Below are 16,195 nucleotides of genomic sequence, written 5' to 3'. Positions count from 1 at the left end.
ACATGAACGTCATAATGCTTGGATTTTGTTCATTTTTCACACTCTTCAGAGCATAAAAACTGACGTACATACACATTATGTACACAGCAAGGTACCCACTGGTGCCCCCATTGCATTTCGTCATGTCCCAGCGACTTATCAAGTGAAGCTTGCAAAGCTTGCCCTGCCTGGATTGTGGGCTCGAGATATTCCCTGCTAGATATTGTTATAAAATGGAAAATGTCGATTGGTGAGCCCATTTTATATCGTTATAACGTTAGGCGTACTATCGTTAAAACAAACAATAAGAGGACAGAAAAGTATTTTAACTTTTTCACGCACTAAAAAATAGCAATGAGCAAATCTGGATCAGTATTGGTTTATATACCCACAAACTTGCAAAGTGTACATGACTGCATCATCGAGTCATGGGGCGAATCTAAAAGTGCGAATGACAGCAGTGGTGAATGGTGACAACCGCTGGAGCTGGTTGTCTCTCACTTAATTAGGTGATGGCTGTGGATGGTTTGAAGTTCCGAAGGTAGTACTTATTCTCGTGGCGACACTTTGACACAAGCTCACTACTCTTGTTGAGAGAGAGAGGTGCTTGTGTGCTTGCGCGACTGCCAATTTTTCCGCCAGGCACAGGTTGCACCTTTTGCTTTTGTTGCTGTAGGCCACTGCTCTGCTGTGCACCGCCCATTGAATGCTGCATGCCTTCCCTTCATCCTTCTTGGCCCAGACGTACTGCAATAGGCGGGTGTCCTTCTCGTGTTGTCTGTGGCGGAATGATGATTGGTGGTTATAGTAGCGTTGTTTGAATGGTGTTGCTGTTAATCCAGTATACTCCTTCTTGTCCATACCTGCGGTGACTCTAGCCTTATACACAATACTCTCCGTTAGACACGCTCCGTCCAGTGGACATGAGTCTTTCGCCCGACAGTTACATGTCCTGGTGTTGCTGTCACCTCCGTTGGCTTGTTTCTTGGGTCGTAGAATCGTGTTATTGTGTTGTTTGATGATCATGGCCATATTCTACATGCAACTGTAGCTAACTTTTACCGAGTTCCGGTTGGACGATTTTATTGAGGCTTGAGCCTTTGGGGAAGTGTTTGGCCACTAGCTGGAGGAAGCGATGTCCGACGTCGGTGGCGTTATAGCAATATTGTTGTAGAGGTGAGACATTGTATACACAAGTCAATGGAATGATTTGGTTTGGCAGAAAAATATCGTTAAAAGGGTAATATCGTTATGAGGGTAGGTCGACTGTAGTTCATACTCACTGGACCTCCAAAGCGAGTATGTATGTGTGCTGTAGAATGGCACTCGTGGAGATCTTCGAGAATGGATCCATGTTAGAAAAAAACTTGAACTTCCCAACATGTAGGATTTACTTGTTGATGTACTTGGAGAATGAAGGAATTATACGCACAGGTATTGTTATTCACATCGATAAAGCTGCCACGGATGCATGGATGCCCGGATGCAACAAATGGGATCTTCGGTCTCTGACCACTTTGGTGGGTCTGATCTACTCACCTCCCACCGCTTTAGGAGCTGCATCTGCGCCTTGATCCTTGGGGGTTGTGGCGGTCCTACGGATGCAGAAAAGTCGGCCTCTAGCCAAGTCTCACGCGAACCGTGAACTTATTAACCCTTTGAGACCCCACTGAAAGTACGACAATTTACGCACCTTCAAATAACATGTACTTTCGCTCGTATCTCTACCAAACATTCACCGGATTTTACAAACTAACCACCGTTGAAAAGGTATTTCCCAGATGGAGAGATTAGCACCACACTCAAGCCAGCTACCTGCACAGCCTCTGCTCTGCGTGGCCTATAATGCCGCCCAAAACAGCAGCCGTGCGCAAACAGCTTCAGCAAAGTTCAAACAGCCGCCATTCCATTCTCCATCATCACATCGACTTCAAACAAACTACAGCGGAAAGCTCGTTTGAAGCGCAAAATTTCGGTGTGCAGCATGCTTGAGTATGACGTACCATTCCGGGGAAATCCTCTGAAAATTTGAAATTTTCGTTCTGAGTGCATTTATCAGTTTGTCTCCATGGCAGCATCGTAACTCCTAGAGGTTTCGGATAACTTCGACATGATAGCCAAGGTTCTTCTCGAAACTGAGATCACGGCTTTGTTTATGAAAATGGTGAAGGAACACCAGAGATATGTTTTTAGTGTCACTGTATACCAAACGATCGAATTCGATCGTTGGGGTCTCAAAGAGTTATAGGCTGCCAATTGGCATGTGCCAAATGAGACATTTCAGGTTTTTCCATCTTCGGTGACTCAGCCGTGGCCATACTACCAGGTTGAAGAGCTTCACAATGGGGCGGTGTAATTGAATACGCCACCGGCCTGTCAGATACACGAAAAATACTAGCATGACTGGCAACAGAATAAGCAGCATTTGGCTGGATTTCTAGTTGCTGTCCTTTGATCCTATTCCTGGCGTTTCCCTTCATTAAATACTGTAAATATACAAGATTTCGGCGCTGCAAAATTTCGGCACTTTACGATTTTTGACATTTCGGCGGCGATTTATTTTCGGCGTGGGGTAGAGGGCATAGTATAGTGCGACAGATGCTGTGAAAAATTTCATCGGCGTTTTAATTTAGGCGTTTTGGGTCGGTGCCGAATATAGCCGAAATTAAATAGCTGCCGAAAATTTGTATATTTACAGTAGTCCGGTTTTTATAGGGAGGGGTTTCCGTTTTCATGTCGGAATGAGGCCAAGCCTTCTGGGTGTTTTGACAAACCTTTCTGGGTGATGTAATGTTAGAGCGATAAATCATACTTCCTCCGTTAACAAAAACTTCGTGATGGATTTTTGAGGGACTCCTTTGCACACAAACTGCCGTGAAATGAGTCGCGATCACTTTCTCGGCCTTCTCTTGCATGCCATGAAAAAGGTACGATGCAAGGAAAGCGACCTTTCACAACAAGCCGAGCGGAATCGATGGTTGCGTTGTGGCAACATAGGTGATGACAGTCATGGCGAGCGAAACCGAAATACCACTTCTCCGAGGGGATAATGCGCTGCTTGGCCTCTCTACTAATCTAGCACTGACTTAGAGAGTTATAGAGAGCGATGGAACGGAGCAGCGATCCTACACAATGAGCGAGTGAACAAGGAGCTGCTTCAATCGCACGGCGCAATGAAATAATTCTGAATTCAAGTTCTTGTTCAACCTGTGCAAAGCCCAGATGCGAATGTTGATGACCATGCATTCTTTCAGAAGTCTGCAACCCGGCGCGAGTCTCATGGCTCAAGAAAGTCGACTGGATTTGCTAGCCACTGCCGTTCAGTGCTGGCAGGGGTATCCATCAGAGAAAATGGAATCAGTTTGGCTATGCCTTTAGTCCTCGTTTCGCGGATTTCTGGAGAGCGAAGATGAACCAGGGAGTCGTAAAATATTTGTACGACTCCCTGGTGGAAACGAGTTATCGCCACCGTGGCGGATCACGCAGCTTGAAAGCCAACTACTTACTTGAACAACGGCGACATCAAGATCAGCGGAGTGTGATCAAAGAAGGCGAGGCAAGGCTGAAACGAGCTGAACAACGACTCGAGAGAGATGACAACTCGTGTGCAGCAGCTAGCAGATGACGACAACGACGCAGGGTCAAAAATGAGTCCAGCGAAAGCGACGCAAACTGAAGTCTCTGCTTATATCGCCAACAGTTTCTCTTGTAAATACGCTGTACATAGGCTGAACTGCCTTCGTCCAGTGATTTGCAGTTGACACAAACTGTTCTTGACCTGTTCTAAGCGTTTTCATATCCATCAAAATCCATCACGAAGTTTTTGTTAACGGAGGAAGTAAACTCTGGCTATGCATTCTTTACTCCCTTTTCTGTTTCTTTCCAGCCTGTCCAGCTGACAAGAGGACATTCTACCAACATAATCTCCTGAACTACATGACAATGAAGCGTACTGAAGCTGGCCATACTGAGCCTCTTCCAGAAAGTGATGAACCCAGAGATCCCACAGCTGAACCACGTCTCAAGACACCAGCCAAACAAACCATCTACTGGATGTTTGATGAACTGGATGTAGCTCCAATGGACAGGAAGCTAAGCCGTGCTGAAGTTGGAGTATTCATGAATAATACTGTTCGCAATGTTCATCCTCGTGCCTGTGCAGAAAGTCAGTGGAACTATTGTGATTATAATGATGATGGTTCTATCAGTTTGTCGGAATGGTGCTGGTGTACTGGTCTTGATCCAAGTAAGTTTTCAGAGATTCGTTCATTTACCATGGATTTGTGTTCTGAAGTTGTGTTGCTTTGTGGCTACTCAGTATATGATACATGTACAGTGCTGGGCAGAGAAATCCAACCTTATGAATAAAGCAGCGTGGTGTTTGAGTGCACAGAACAGTATTTGTAGTGCTAGGGCTGTACAGCCCCGGCGCTAGTTTATTCTTGAGGCTGGGTTTCTTTGTCCAGTACTGTACGCCAAAACTCTCAGTCCCGCAAACCTACCAACATTCTTCCTGGTGTGCGCATTTGTGTGTTCAGCTTGCCCAGCTGACAAGCGTCAGTTCTTCCAACACAAGATGCTTCAGTTCATCAAGAAGAAGAGATCGGAAGCAAATGTAACTCCTGAACCAGAGACAACATCAGATAGTAGTGAGCGTGATCCAGCAGTTGAGCCCCGTTTGAATACACCAGCCAAAGTAGCCATCTACTGGCAGTTTGATGAACTAGATGTAGCCCCTATGGACAGACAACTGAGTGAGAATGAGATATCATCATTCAGGAGTGAAGTTGTTCGTGAAGTGGATCCTCGTGCATGTGCAGAGACACTGCAGGAGTACTGTGATTATAATAAGGATGGAATGATTTCTCTGTCGGAATGGTGCTGGTGCTCTGGACTTGACAATGGTAAGATTTATCCAGCAGGAAATGTGGCCAAGCATGATCTCATTGTGTGGTTGGACGTATTGCAGCTGAGTCACAGTTCCCTTCAAATCGTGTTCATTGGACGACATTAGGCATGTAATGCTGCCATATGAACTTGTTTCCAAAATTATTGATATACACTGCTGCTCCATGAAATCCAATCTCGTGAGTCAAGTTAGTGCCTTGTACCAGTTCACATCCCAGTGTTTGCAGGTCTAGGGCCGCACAATACTAGTACAGAGTGTGGCATTGCCTTACTTGATCAGATTTCATTGAGTAGCACGATACCTTCTAGTTCCTTCGTGGTAGCTTTTTATTTCTCTACTTCACCAAACTGCAACCTAAGCGTGTATGCCGCACGCTTCGATTGCATTTTTGTATCAACTTATATTCGCTATATTCATTACTTAGAATGAGCGTTAGCATGCTAACGCGAGTTAGCAGCAGCCCAGCGAGCTGGCCCAACCTGCACGCATGCGCGAGTCACGTGGGCACGCGCCCTTCAAAATCCTGTACAATGTCTCTTTCATGTCATTGCTGTTTGGACTTTCGAGCGTGCAACTTGCGGAACAGGTGTTCCCAAAACAATTTCCTTCCCACCCTCCCACCCACTAGCTCAACTCATGTTTCTGGCGCACACATGATGGTATCTGTATAGTCCATGAGAATATATGCTCTCAACTGGTTATGCATCTCTATATATCTAGCATTTGGTGGCTCTATTCAGAGTCATTGCCGGCTCCATGCGGAGGCATTGGCGGCTCCATGCAGAGTCATTCGGCGGCTCCATGCGGAGTAATTGGCGGCTCCATGCGGAGTAATTCGGCGGCTCCATGCGGAGTCATTCGGCGGCTCCATGCGGAGTCAATTGCCGGCTCCATGCGGAGTCAATTGCCGGCTCCATGCGGAGTCATTCGCCGGCTCCATGCGGAGTCATTTGCCGGCTCCATGCGGAGTCATTCGCCTGCTCCATGCGGAGTCATTTGCCGGCTCCATGCGGAGTCATTTGCCGGCTCCATGCGGAGTCATTTGCCGGCTCCATGCGGAGTCATTTGCCGGCTCCATGCGGAGTCATTCGCCTGCTCCAAGCGGAGTCATTTGCTGGCTCAGCTGCGAGCCATTATACCAGTTGCTCGAATCGGCACTCCCAGCTTAATGCAAAACTCGGTTGCTCTGTTGTGAGGTGGGGGGATGCTAATGTGTGTTAGCAGCACTTGCATGAATGTTCAGCTTTTCTGTCATCTAGTAGGCTTTTCTTCTGTATTTTTACCTTCTTATCTGCAGAATGCAGCCCAGAAAAGGAAAGACACTTCCAAGCCAACCTCGTTCAGTTCATGTCTTTGAAGCGTCAAGAATCAGGTCATGTTGAGCCATCACCTGAACCGGAAAGCACTCCAGACCCCACAGCTGAACCACGTCTCAAGACACCAGCCAAGATCACAATCTACTGGATGTTTGATGAGCTGGATGTAGCTCCAATGAACAGGAAGCTAAGTCGTGCCGAAGCAGGTTCATTCTTTTCTGAAGTAGATCGTGAAGTTGGTCCGCGTGCTTGTGCCCAGGATCACTGGAGTCGGTGTGATTACAACAATGATGGATCCATTAGTCTATCAGAGTGGTGCTGGTGTACTGGACTAGATCCAAGTAAGTCTTCGTTTGGATTGTATGTTTTCCTTTCTCACATTTCAGAATGGTGTCATTGTTCTCCAGTTATAACTTTAGGGGTGAAAAGGGTGATCCCGGTACCTGGGTACCCATCTGTTTAGCTGCTGATCAGTTAGCAGTCGAGTACCCGTTAAGGAGGCTCCCACCTAAAGAAGTAAAAATAAAAGGTCCATGGACACCCTGTTTTTTATGCATAGAATGGTGGAGTGATGTCTCTTCTCAAATTTGGTATAGTTTTTAGGTAGGGTCACCAGGCATATAAGAGGTATTCTGGTGTATTTAGTTAGTGTACAATTTCTTGATTTTCGGCAAAAAAATGGTAAATGTTTTTGGTTTTTGACCCAAAGAAGCCTCCTGGAAGGAGGATACTAAGCATTTTCTTCATCATATGTTTAAGAACCACATTTGGAGGTATCTTGGCTACACAAGATAGACTGTGTCTTGGTTTTGCTCTTGGCGAGCCACTTTTTCGAAATTACGGGTACCGAAATTTCCATCGGGTGCTGAATTGTGAAATGGTTCAGCCTGCAACATTTTGTCCATGGACATATTGATTTTTGTGGCTTTCTGTGATCCTTGAGCCCCAAGGAAACCGCTAATGGACAGTTTTGATGGTGTCACCAGGCACTTTAGGCCCCTACCAAACAATATAGGTATCAAAATATGGTATTTTTAGGCCAATTCTGAAAATAGCATTTTTAGAAAATCTGACCATTCTTGCCTTCTTGACTAAATATCACTACCAATGACATGGTAGTATGGTAATATTATTTTAGAAGAAGTTATTTTCATGCTGCAACCTCCTTTGGACATACCAGACAGTCTGTGCTTGGAAAGGTACATGTATCATTACATGTATGTCATGTAGCCTTCAGTCCTAGCACATTGATATACGAGTAGTGTACATGTGCATGTAAGGCAGCGAGGTTTCATAACAACCTCGACCATGAAACTGGCACATGAATAATGTGAAAGCAGGCATTCAAAATCAGGCACACTAAACACTCACACGCGTGCGTGCGCATGCACATAAACACCCACCCACACGCACGCACTCTCGTGCACGCATCATTGTAACACTACTAGTCCATAGTAGGACTTAGTGTAAATAAAAGCATGAAGACCAGCCACTGCACTGGGCATGCATTTGCTGGTTGTCACTTGCGTTGATAGCAGCAGACTCCAGAAAAACATCGCATGAAGGGCAATATGCATCTACACACGCTGGCGTCCACACATACGATATACATGTAGTGTACTGTCATGCTCTCTCGGCAATTCTTTTTGTGTCTCAAATACGGTTCACAAATGCACATTCACATGCAACTCCTGTACTGTAAAGCCAGCGTTTTCCTTACACCATCAGTGCAGTACAGTGGTTGACACGAACCTCATTCCTACAGGGACAGTAGCCCAAGTTCAGCAGCTCTGAGATGCGTCGTCCACTGAGCTCAGGATACTCTAGGATCCACAGAAAGTTTCAAACGGTACTCGTGCGACTGGAGCTGCAAGTGGGTCCACTTACCAGCGAGTGGGCAGCCACTTCACGCTCCACAGGTAGTCCATGCTAAATTCCAGTACCAGTACTAGTATCACTACGTTCGACATCGATGTCTTCACTGACTTCAGCCTGCTTCTCTCACCCTTCTTCGTCAGTAATATAATTATTTGTTCTTCGTGGCCACATCGTACCGCTTCAACAAAGTTTTCACAGAAAAATCAAGCAGCGTAGGAACTGCCTTTGTTTTGCATTACCCATGGCCAGTGATTCTTTCCAGCGTAGAAACAGCCACGGCTACAGAAACACTGCAACGAGTAGAACTACATCCTGGAACAACTGCGGGCACAGAGAAATCAAAAAACTTTTTTCTGAACAACACTCAACATGTTCACGAGGCTCTCCTTGACTATACATTAGATAGTGTGTCTGGACACGGACTATTGGATGCATTGTTCTGTGCATGTATGGTACTTTAGGTAACTGCAGGCTAGACGAGCCATACCGATTCTATGTGCATGCCCTACAGCATTATGGCGCTTTGCTGGTTTGTATTCATCCATTTTCACGGTACTTAGACATTTGAGGTAGACGTGTAGGCGCCTTTCCATAGATCATGTCAATAGACTAGTAGTGGGCACGCCAGACACTTTGTGGCATCGCCGGTGTTTCAGTATTGTCAGTTTGCACCTATGTGGTCGCAGTTCTATCGCGACAAGCTATGCATTTGCCTCTAGGCAATTCACCTTTCCTTAGCTACGCTGCAGTTGTGCTGCGATATTCATCTATAGCATAATATTGGTCGCTTGGACTCAGTTACACAAGCCAGAAGTCAGAATACGTTTAGAGAGTTAGAGTCCAAGTGAGACGAAGAGCGTCTGTCGATTACACTTTGCTTTTACTCACTAATAGCACGTTTGCGTTTTGGTTATAACGAAGAACCCAGTGTGTAGTTACGATCCATCACAGTTTTCAATGTTTATGGACTAGCGTGGTGTAGTCCTGCGGAACATTAATGGTAGCAGAGGATGGTTGATCGCGTTTCGTAGAAGTTGATTACAGAGAGAACTGTAGTCATGAGCACGTCCGATACCGAAAATCGGAGCACTGCAGGCATGGAGGATGCGGAGCAGGAGGTGGCATCGCAAGCGTCTGGTACGTCACTTTCGGATAGTGAACCAGAGGCGGTCGCCCTGGACTCAGGCAAACTCAGAGCGCTGAAAGTGCAAGTGAAGTCGGACTTCACCAACGCGAGAAGGACCCTGATCGTCGATCTCCGTCGGGTCAGTTCCGGTGAGTTGTCATTTGATCAGGTAGCAAGCTCACCCGTGTTGACTGAGTGTTACGAACGAGCTGCATCCGTAATTGCCGAGCTCGTTAGTGTTTACACCACGGAGGATAACAATAGTCAGGCAGAGAAGATGTTGAGAGAACTTGAGAAGTTGCAAGAAGAATATGCAGAGGCATCGGCCATGATTGTTGAGTATGGCAGAGGCGCAGTAGAAGACCCTGTCCCTAGATCTAGGACGCTGTATGCAGCACCTCACGATAGTTCGCATGACGAAAGGTCAATTCAGTTTCAAGATAGTAGATACGACGCACGCACACGTGGGGCTAGCCCGTATTTACCGTTACAGAGACGATCGCTGAACTCGCGTCAGCTTTCGCAGAGCCTGAGTGATTTATCCATTCAGGGACCCCGAGATGCCGTGAACGTAGCTGCCGCCATTCACGAGGAGCACCACGCACCAGTTCAGGGATGGCCGCAAGCTAGTGATGAAAGGCGAACGCCAACCGGCCTGAGCGCGGATGGGGGAGATCAAACGAAAGAAATCCAAATCTCCTCAGAGCACGAACAGCAGTCTCAGAGAGAAGTCCCGCAGGTCACGCAGACAGCAGTGGCAGCTCCGCCACCCGCCACGAGTTCGTGTGTCGTACCGCAAACCTCGTCAGTTGCAGGACTCGTGGTGGCGCCGACCGCCTCAAGTGCAACATCCGCTACGAAGACGCAAGCTCCGCGCCAACCACGCGGTGCAGCAGAAGTCACAACACGTGCGACCGCGAGCACTTCGTATAGTGCACAATCTAGCAGTGCAAGTCGGCCTGCCGCGGGCAGGCAGCATCAGGCAAGTCAGGGCATCGCAGCCCACGCATCGCAGGCATCGAAAGTGAGGTCGACGCATTCACAGCCTGCCACTCGGCAGCACTTGACCAGTGCAAGTGCATTTTCTATGCCAAGGATCTACCCTACCCCTAGTGCGAATCCTGCATCTGCTAGTGCAAGCTACATATACAGCAGTAGTAGTTATGGTGCTAACAGCTACAGTGCCATGCCAAGTATGCAATTCAGTAGTCCCAACCAGTATGGAACACAGCAACCTATGTGGACAGGCAACAACATCACGCAGCCTAGCTATGCAACCTATAGCAACGTCCCACAAATGGTCGCACAGACACCAAGCATGACAACTCAGCATGGTCTAGCCTTACCTGCTGCAGAGTCCACCACCATGCCACAACCGCAGAGTGCACTGACGGCACCTCACCAACCGGAACCATGGCGTCAGCTGAAGCAGATCGGCATTCCGACATTCAACGGCGACAAAAGAAAATTCGAGTCTTGGCGTGCGGCGTTCATGGCATGCATAGACGCATGTCCGGCAGCACCAGAGTACAAGCTACTGCAACTCAGGCAGTACCTAGTCGGCGACCCACTGGACTCCATCGATAGCTTAGGCTATTCCCCTGCTGCGTACGAGGCCGCCAAAGCGCTACTGGTCAGGAAGTATGGCGGAGAACGCAGGCGTGTCGCGATCCACGTAGAAGAAATCGAGCAGTTCGGTAAGGTTGGCTACAACAGAGCGTCCGAGTTCGAGAAATTCACGGAGCTCCTCGAGGTAGTAGTCATCAACCTGAAAGACAGCGGCCGGGCCGCAGAACTGGAGGCTGGTACGTTCTACCAGAAGCTCCTCCGTAAGTTCGACGAACGTGTGCTTGCACAGTACCATCGATGGCGGTATGATCGGCAAGTAGAAGAGTCCGTCGAAGCCCTGCTCGAATGGGCACGAGTAGAATCAGAGCTAATGATGATCTCGGCAGAAACGGTGAGCGGCGTAGCAGTAAAAACCACGCCCCAACAGCAGCAACCACCCCGAGATAACCGGTTCCAGAGGCGTAGTGCTCCGCCTAGTCGCAACCACGCATATCATGCTCAACAGAAGAGCGACGTCAACTGTGCAGTATGCAAAGGCGCACATCCCCTGTGGAAGTGTGCGGCATTTAAGGTCATGTCGGTCAATCAGCGTTGGCGGCTCGCCAAGCAGAGCAACGCGTGCTTCCGGTGCTTGGGCAGTGGCCATGCTGGCAAGGACTGCCCCCGTGATCGTGAGTGCCCGGTTAGTGGATGCATCAAACATCACCACCCGCTGCTCCATGGCAGCAATGTTACCGGCGGCGCACAGCCAACTCCGGAAGCTGAGAAGCCCGCACCCCAGACATCACTGGTCACGACTGTCACAGAGGGGGAGCCAGAAGCAGCGACACATGTGGCACAAGGGCGCCGGACGGACCGTGTAGCTCTACGGACAATCCCGGTGACACTGTGCAACGGTCAGCAGTCAGTGACTGTCAACGCTTTGCTGGACGATGCCAGCACTGTGACGTATGTGCACACTAGTATCGCCACTCGACTCGGGTTGAGTGGCAAACGCCAACGGACGACGGTCAGCACGCTCAATGGCAAACTGGAGACGTTCGAGACTATGCCAGTAGACATCGAGCTGAGGAGTGTTGATGGCAACTTGAAGCAGACGATCACGGCGTACACCACCGACAAATCCGTGACTGGCGACCTTCGCGCAGTCGACTGGCTAGAAGAGGCTAGTAACTACCCGCACCTGAGGGAGATTCCGTTCCCAGCGGTGGGAGAACACGACACTGTAGATATGCTGATCGGCAGTGACCAAGTCCAGCTGCACGTATCGACGCGTGACGTCATTGGTGAACCTGGGCAACCCGTCGCTAGGTTAACACCGCTCGGATGGACCTGCGTAGGGAAGCTCAGAGCACCCAACTCCAAGCAGACGCAGGGCCCACAGCCCAACCGTTCGTACTACGTCGGTGGAGACAAGTCAATTGCAGGAGTCGAGCAAGCCCTGCAACAGTTCTGGAAGGTCGACAGCTGTGGCGTCGAGACGGACAATGCGGCTCCAGGACCAACATCGGCAGACGAGGCCGCAGCGGTGAAATTAGTGGAAGACTCCACGCGGCTAGTAGACGGCCGGTATGAAGTATCGATACCATGGAACAGTCGTAAGGCGGAGTTAGTCAACAACGTTGATATGGCGACTAAGCGGCTGGAGTCAACACGTCGACGACTGCAACGTGAACCGCAAGTAGCCCGAGCATACGCCAGAGTGATCCAAGATTACCTCGAGAAAGGATATATCACCGACGTCACTGACGAAGCGCCTACCGACCAATGCTGGTATCTGCCACACTTCGCCATTGTGCGGCCACAGAAGACGACAACTAAGGTCCGGATTGTGTTTGACGCAGCCGCCTCCTACCACGGCATCTCACTTAACGACGCCATCCACGCCGGCCCGAAGTTGCAGCGAGACCTTTGCGATGTTCTCACCCGGTTCCGAAGAAAGCCCATCGCCGTTGCCTGCGACGTAGCAGAGATGTATCTGCAAGTTTCAATACGCCCCGAGGACAGGCCGTACCACCGCTTTTTGTGGCAGGACCCGGCCTCCGATGGTCCGGTCAAGAAGTACCAGTTCAACCGCTTAGTCTTCGGTGTAAACGCGTCGCCATTCTTGGCTCAGTATGTCGCCCGCCAAGTCGCGGACGCAAGCGTCGATACCCACCGATCAGCAGCAGAGGCCATCCTGGACAGTACGTACATGGACGATACGATGGACAGTACTGCCACGGTCGCCGACGGTACCAAGCTCCATGACGACCTAATGGAGCTGTGGGGGAAGGCAAGCATGCGACCGAGAAAGTGGTTATCCAACTCGACTGCGTTGCTGAGTACGATCCCAGAAGAAGAACGCGCAGCGGATGTCGACCTGACGGTGGGAGACCTACCATCGGTAAAAACGCTCGGAGTGACATGGTCTGCCCTCGATGACGAGTTCACGTTCCGCGTGCAGCAACCGGATCTGCCCAAGCGTATCACAAAGCGCTACCTCTTGCAGCGGACAGCAGCCGTATTCGACCCACTCGGCTTCATATCGCCGTTCGTCGTTCGAGGCAAGATGCTGATGCAGGAATGCTGGATGAGTGGCGTCGACTGGGACGAGCAACTTCCCGACGCGATAGTTGATAAAGCCCAGCAATGGTTCCAAGAGTTGAGCGAGCTCAGCAACGTCCGAGTCCCGCGTCAATTTGAAGCATCGACCGGCAAGCTCGAGCTGCATGCATTCTGCGATGCGTCCAGCGAAGCCTATGGAGTTGTTCTGTATGCGAGAAGTGTGCGCGAAGATGGAACAGCGGAGTGCAGATTCCTCGTGTCGAAGAGTCGTGTCGCGCCCACCGCCGCTACCAGCATTCCCCGGCTCGAGCTCATGGCGGCAGTTCTCGGCCATCAGGTTGCCACTCGAATGAGTAAAGTGCTCGACGTGCCACTTAGTACTGTCACCTTCTGGAGCGATAGCACGACGGTCCTCCACTGGATTCGTAGCTACAGTCGGCGGTTCAAACCATTCGTCGCGAATCGCGTCAGCTACATCCAGCAGCGTACCGCACCGCGACAGTGGCGCTACGTCCCTACGGGACAGAACCCAGCTGACCTGGCATCACGAGGAGCTTGCGTCAACGACCTGGTCAACGCAGACCTATGGTGGTAAGGACCGGCGTTTTTGAGCAACGGCTCAACCTGGCCAGCCACGGAGCTAAAGGATACTTCGGGGTTGAGCGACGACCCGGAAGTTCGCAAGGCAGCTGTGCAGGCGTCTGAGAGCGCATTCGTGACGCAGCAGATCACCGTCGTGCAACCAAGCCGCTACTCCAACTGGACGAGACTTGTGAGAGTTCAGGCATGGATCAACCGGTTCGTCAATAACTGCAGACAAGGGGACCGCGTCAGCGGAGAGCTAAACATCCAAGAGTTGGAAGCGGCGGAACTTGCCATCATCTACGGAGCGCAGCAGGATGCATTTGGTGACGACATCAGCGCACTGAAGAAGGGGAAGACTCTGCCAGCAGCATCGCGGTTAGCAAAGATGTGTCCGCGACTGGATGAGGATGGCCTACTACGTTGTGACGGCCGCACCCGCCTAGCTGACTGGCTCCCGTACAGCACGCGCTTCCCGATCATTCTACCCCGGAAACATGAAGTTACGTCGCTAATCGTGAAGCACCACCACGAGCTGCGACAGCATGGTGGCACGAACGAGACGCTCGCGGCATTGACAGAACGGTTCTGGCTGGAGTCTGCCCGAGAGGAGATACGCCAGTGGGAAGCTGAATGCATGGTGTGCCGACGTCGCAAAGCCAGGACGGCAGAGCAAGTTATGGCGCCGTTGCCGAAGGTCCGGCTCGCTACACCGTTGAGAGCCTTCGCTAGAGCCTCGGTAGACTATGGCGGCCCATACTTAACGAAACAAGGGCGAGGACGCAGCCAAGCCAAACGTTACCTCTGCGTTTTCACCTGCCTGCTAACCCGAGCCGTACACCTCGAGATGAGCTACGGCCTCGACGCCAGCTCGTTTCTTAACGCGTTCTCAAGGATGGTCGCGCGCCGTGGAAAACCGCTGGAGATCATTTCAGATAATGGGACGAATTTCGTGGCAGCCGATCGTGAGCTGAGGGAACTGGTGGAGGCTCTGGATAACGACGCAGTTTTCAAGTCCCTGGCCAACCGTGGGGTGGCTTGGAAATTCAACCCGCCGCTAGCCCCGCATTTCGGCGGAGTCCACGAAGTAATGGTTAAGGCGGCGAAACGCGCCCTCAAGGCAGTTCTCGGCAATGCTGACCTGACGGATGAGATGCTGGCAACTGCGCTCACGAACGCCGAAAGCCTTATGAACAGCAGACCGCTCACGTACCAGTCGGCCAGCCCTGACGACAGCTCGCCGCTAACGCCGAACCACTTTCTGACGGGTCAGATGGGCGGTCAGTTCGCCCCAGAAAGCGTAGACACCACAGGTTTCCACCCCAACCAGCGATGGCGGCAAGTTCAAGACGTGGTGAAGCAGTTCTGGCGGCGCTGGCTCAAGGAGTGGGTGCCGACTCTCAACGCGAGACGGGAGTGGCTAAAAGAACGGAGAGACGTGGCGGCAGGAGACATCGTCTTGGTATTGCAACCGGATGCACCACGTGGGCACTGGCCACTCGGACGCGTCATGGAGACCAAGCCGGGCCCAGATGGTCACGTGCGTGTTGTGGAGGTGCAAGTCGGCGGGAAGCGAATCACCCGTCCCATCACCAAGATCTGCCCGCTAGATGCATAGAGAAGATGGCAGCTAGATCTGTACGTATTCAGTTATGGTGGTAACACAAGTAAGACAGAAGCAGTAGTTCAATAGATGCAGCATACATTGCAGGCATATCACATAAGCACCACAGTGTTATCATTTTTATGTTTACCACATCTTTTTGCCACGCAGTGATTAGACCGATAGAGGTACAACACATGCAATTGTAAGCTAGGTAGTAGTGGAATACGCTGCGAGGTAACTCATCGCGTATTCGAGGGGGAGGATGTTCACGAGGCTCTCCTTGACTATACATTAGATAGTGTGTCTGGACACGGACTATTGGATGCATTGTTCTGTGCATGTATGGTACTTTAGGTAACTGCAGGCTAGACGAGCCATACCGATTCTATGTGCATGCCCTACAGCATTATGGCGCTTTGCTGGTTTGTATTCATCCATTTTCACGGTACTTAGACATTTGAGGTAGACGTGTAGGCGCCTTTCCATAGATCATGTCAATAGACTAGTAGTGGGCACGCCAGACACTTTGTGGCATCGCCGGTGTTTCAGTATTGTCAGTTTGCACCTATGTGGTCGCAGTTCTATCGCGACAAGCTATGCATTTGCCTCTAGGCAATTCACCTTTCCTTAGCTACGCTGCAGTTGTGCTGCGATATTCATCTATAGCATAATATTGGTCGCTT

General features: G+C 50.2%; 1 protein-coding gene across 9 annotated transcripts in view; it reads left to right on the top strand.

Annotated features, from left to right (window-relative positions):
• The window catches only part of LOC135817249 (uncharacterized), a 61,916-nt gene that overhangs the window by 25,650 nt on the left and 20,071 nt on the right, over positions 1 to 16,195 (top strand). For all 9 annotated transcript variants that reach the window (XM_065330386.1, XM_065330385.1, XM_065330379.1 and 6 more), the window contains 3 exons: positions 3,866 to 4,225; positions 4,518 to 4,883; positions 6,186 to 6,545. In XM_065330386.1, the coding sequence (XP_065186458.1) occupies positions 3,866 to 4,225; positions 4,518 to 4,883; positions 6,186 to 6,545 (1,086 nt within the window). The remainder of the gene's footprint in view (positions 1 to 3,865; positions 4,226 to 4,517; positions 4,884 to 6,185; positions 6,546 to 16,195) is intronic.

The sequence above is a fragment of the Sycon ciliatum genome, chromosome 5, assembly GCF_964019385.1.
Source record: "Sycon ciliatum chromosome 5, ocSycCili1.1, whole genome shotgun sequence".
Lineage (NCBI taxonomy): Eukaryota > Metazoa > Porifera > Calcarea > Leucosolenida > Sycettidae > Sycon > Sycon ciliatum.
This window is presented reverse-complemented; position numbering and strand designations above follow the sequence as displayed.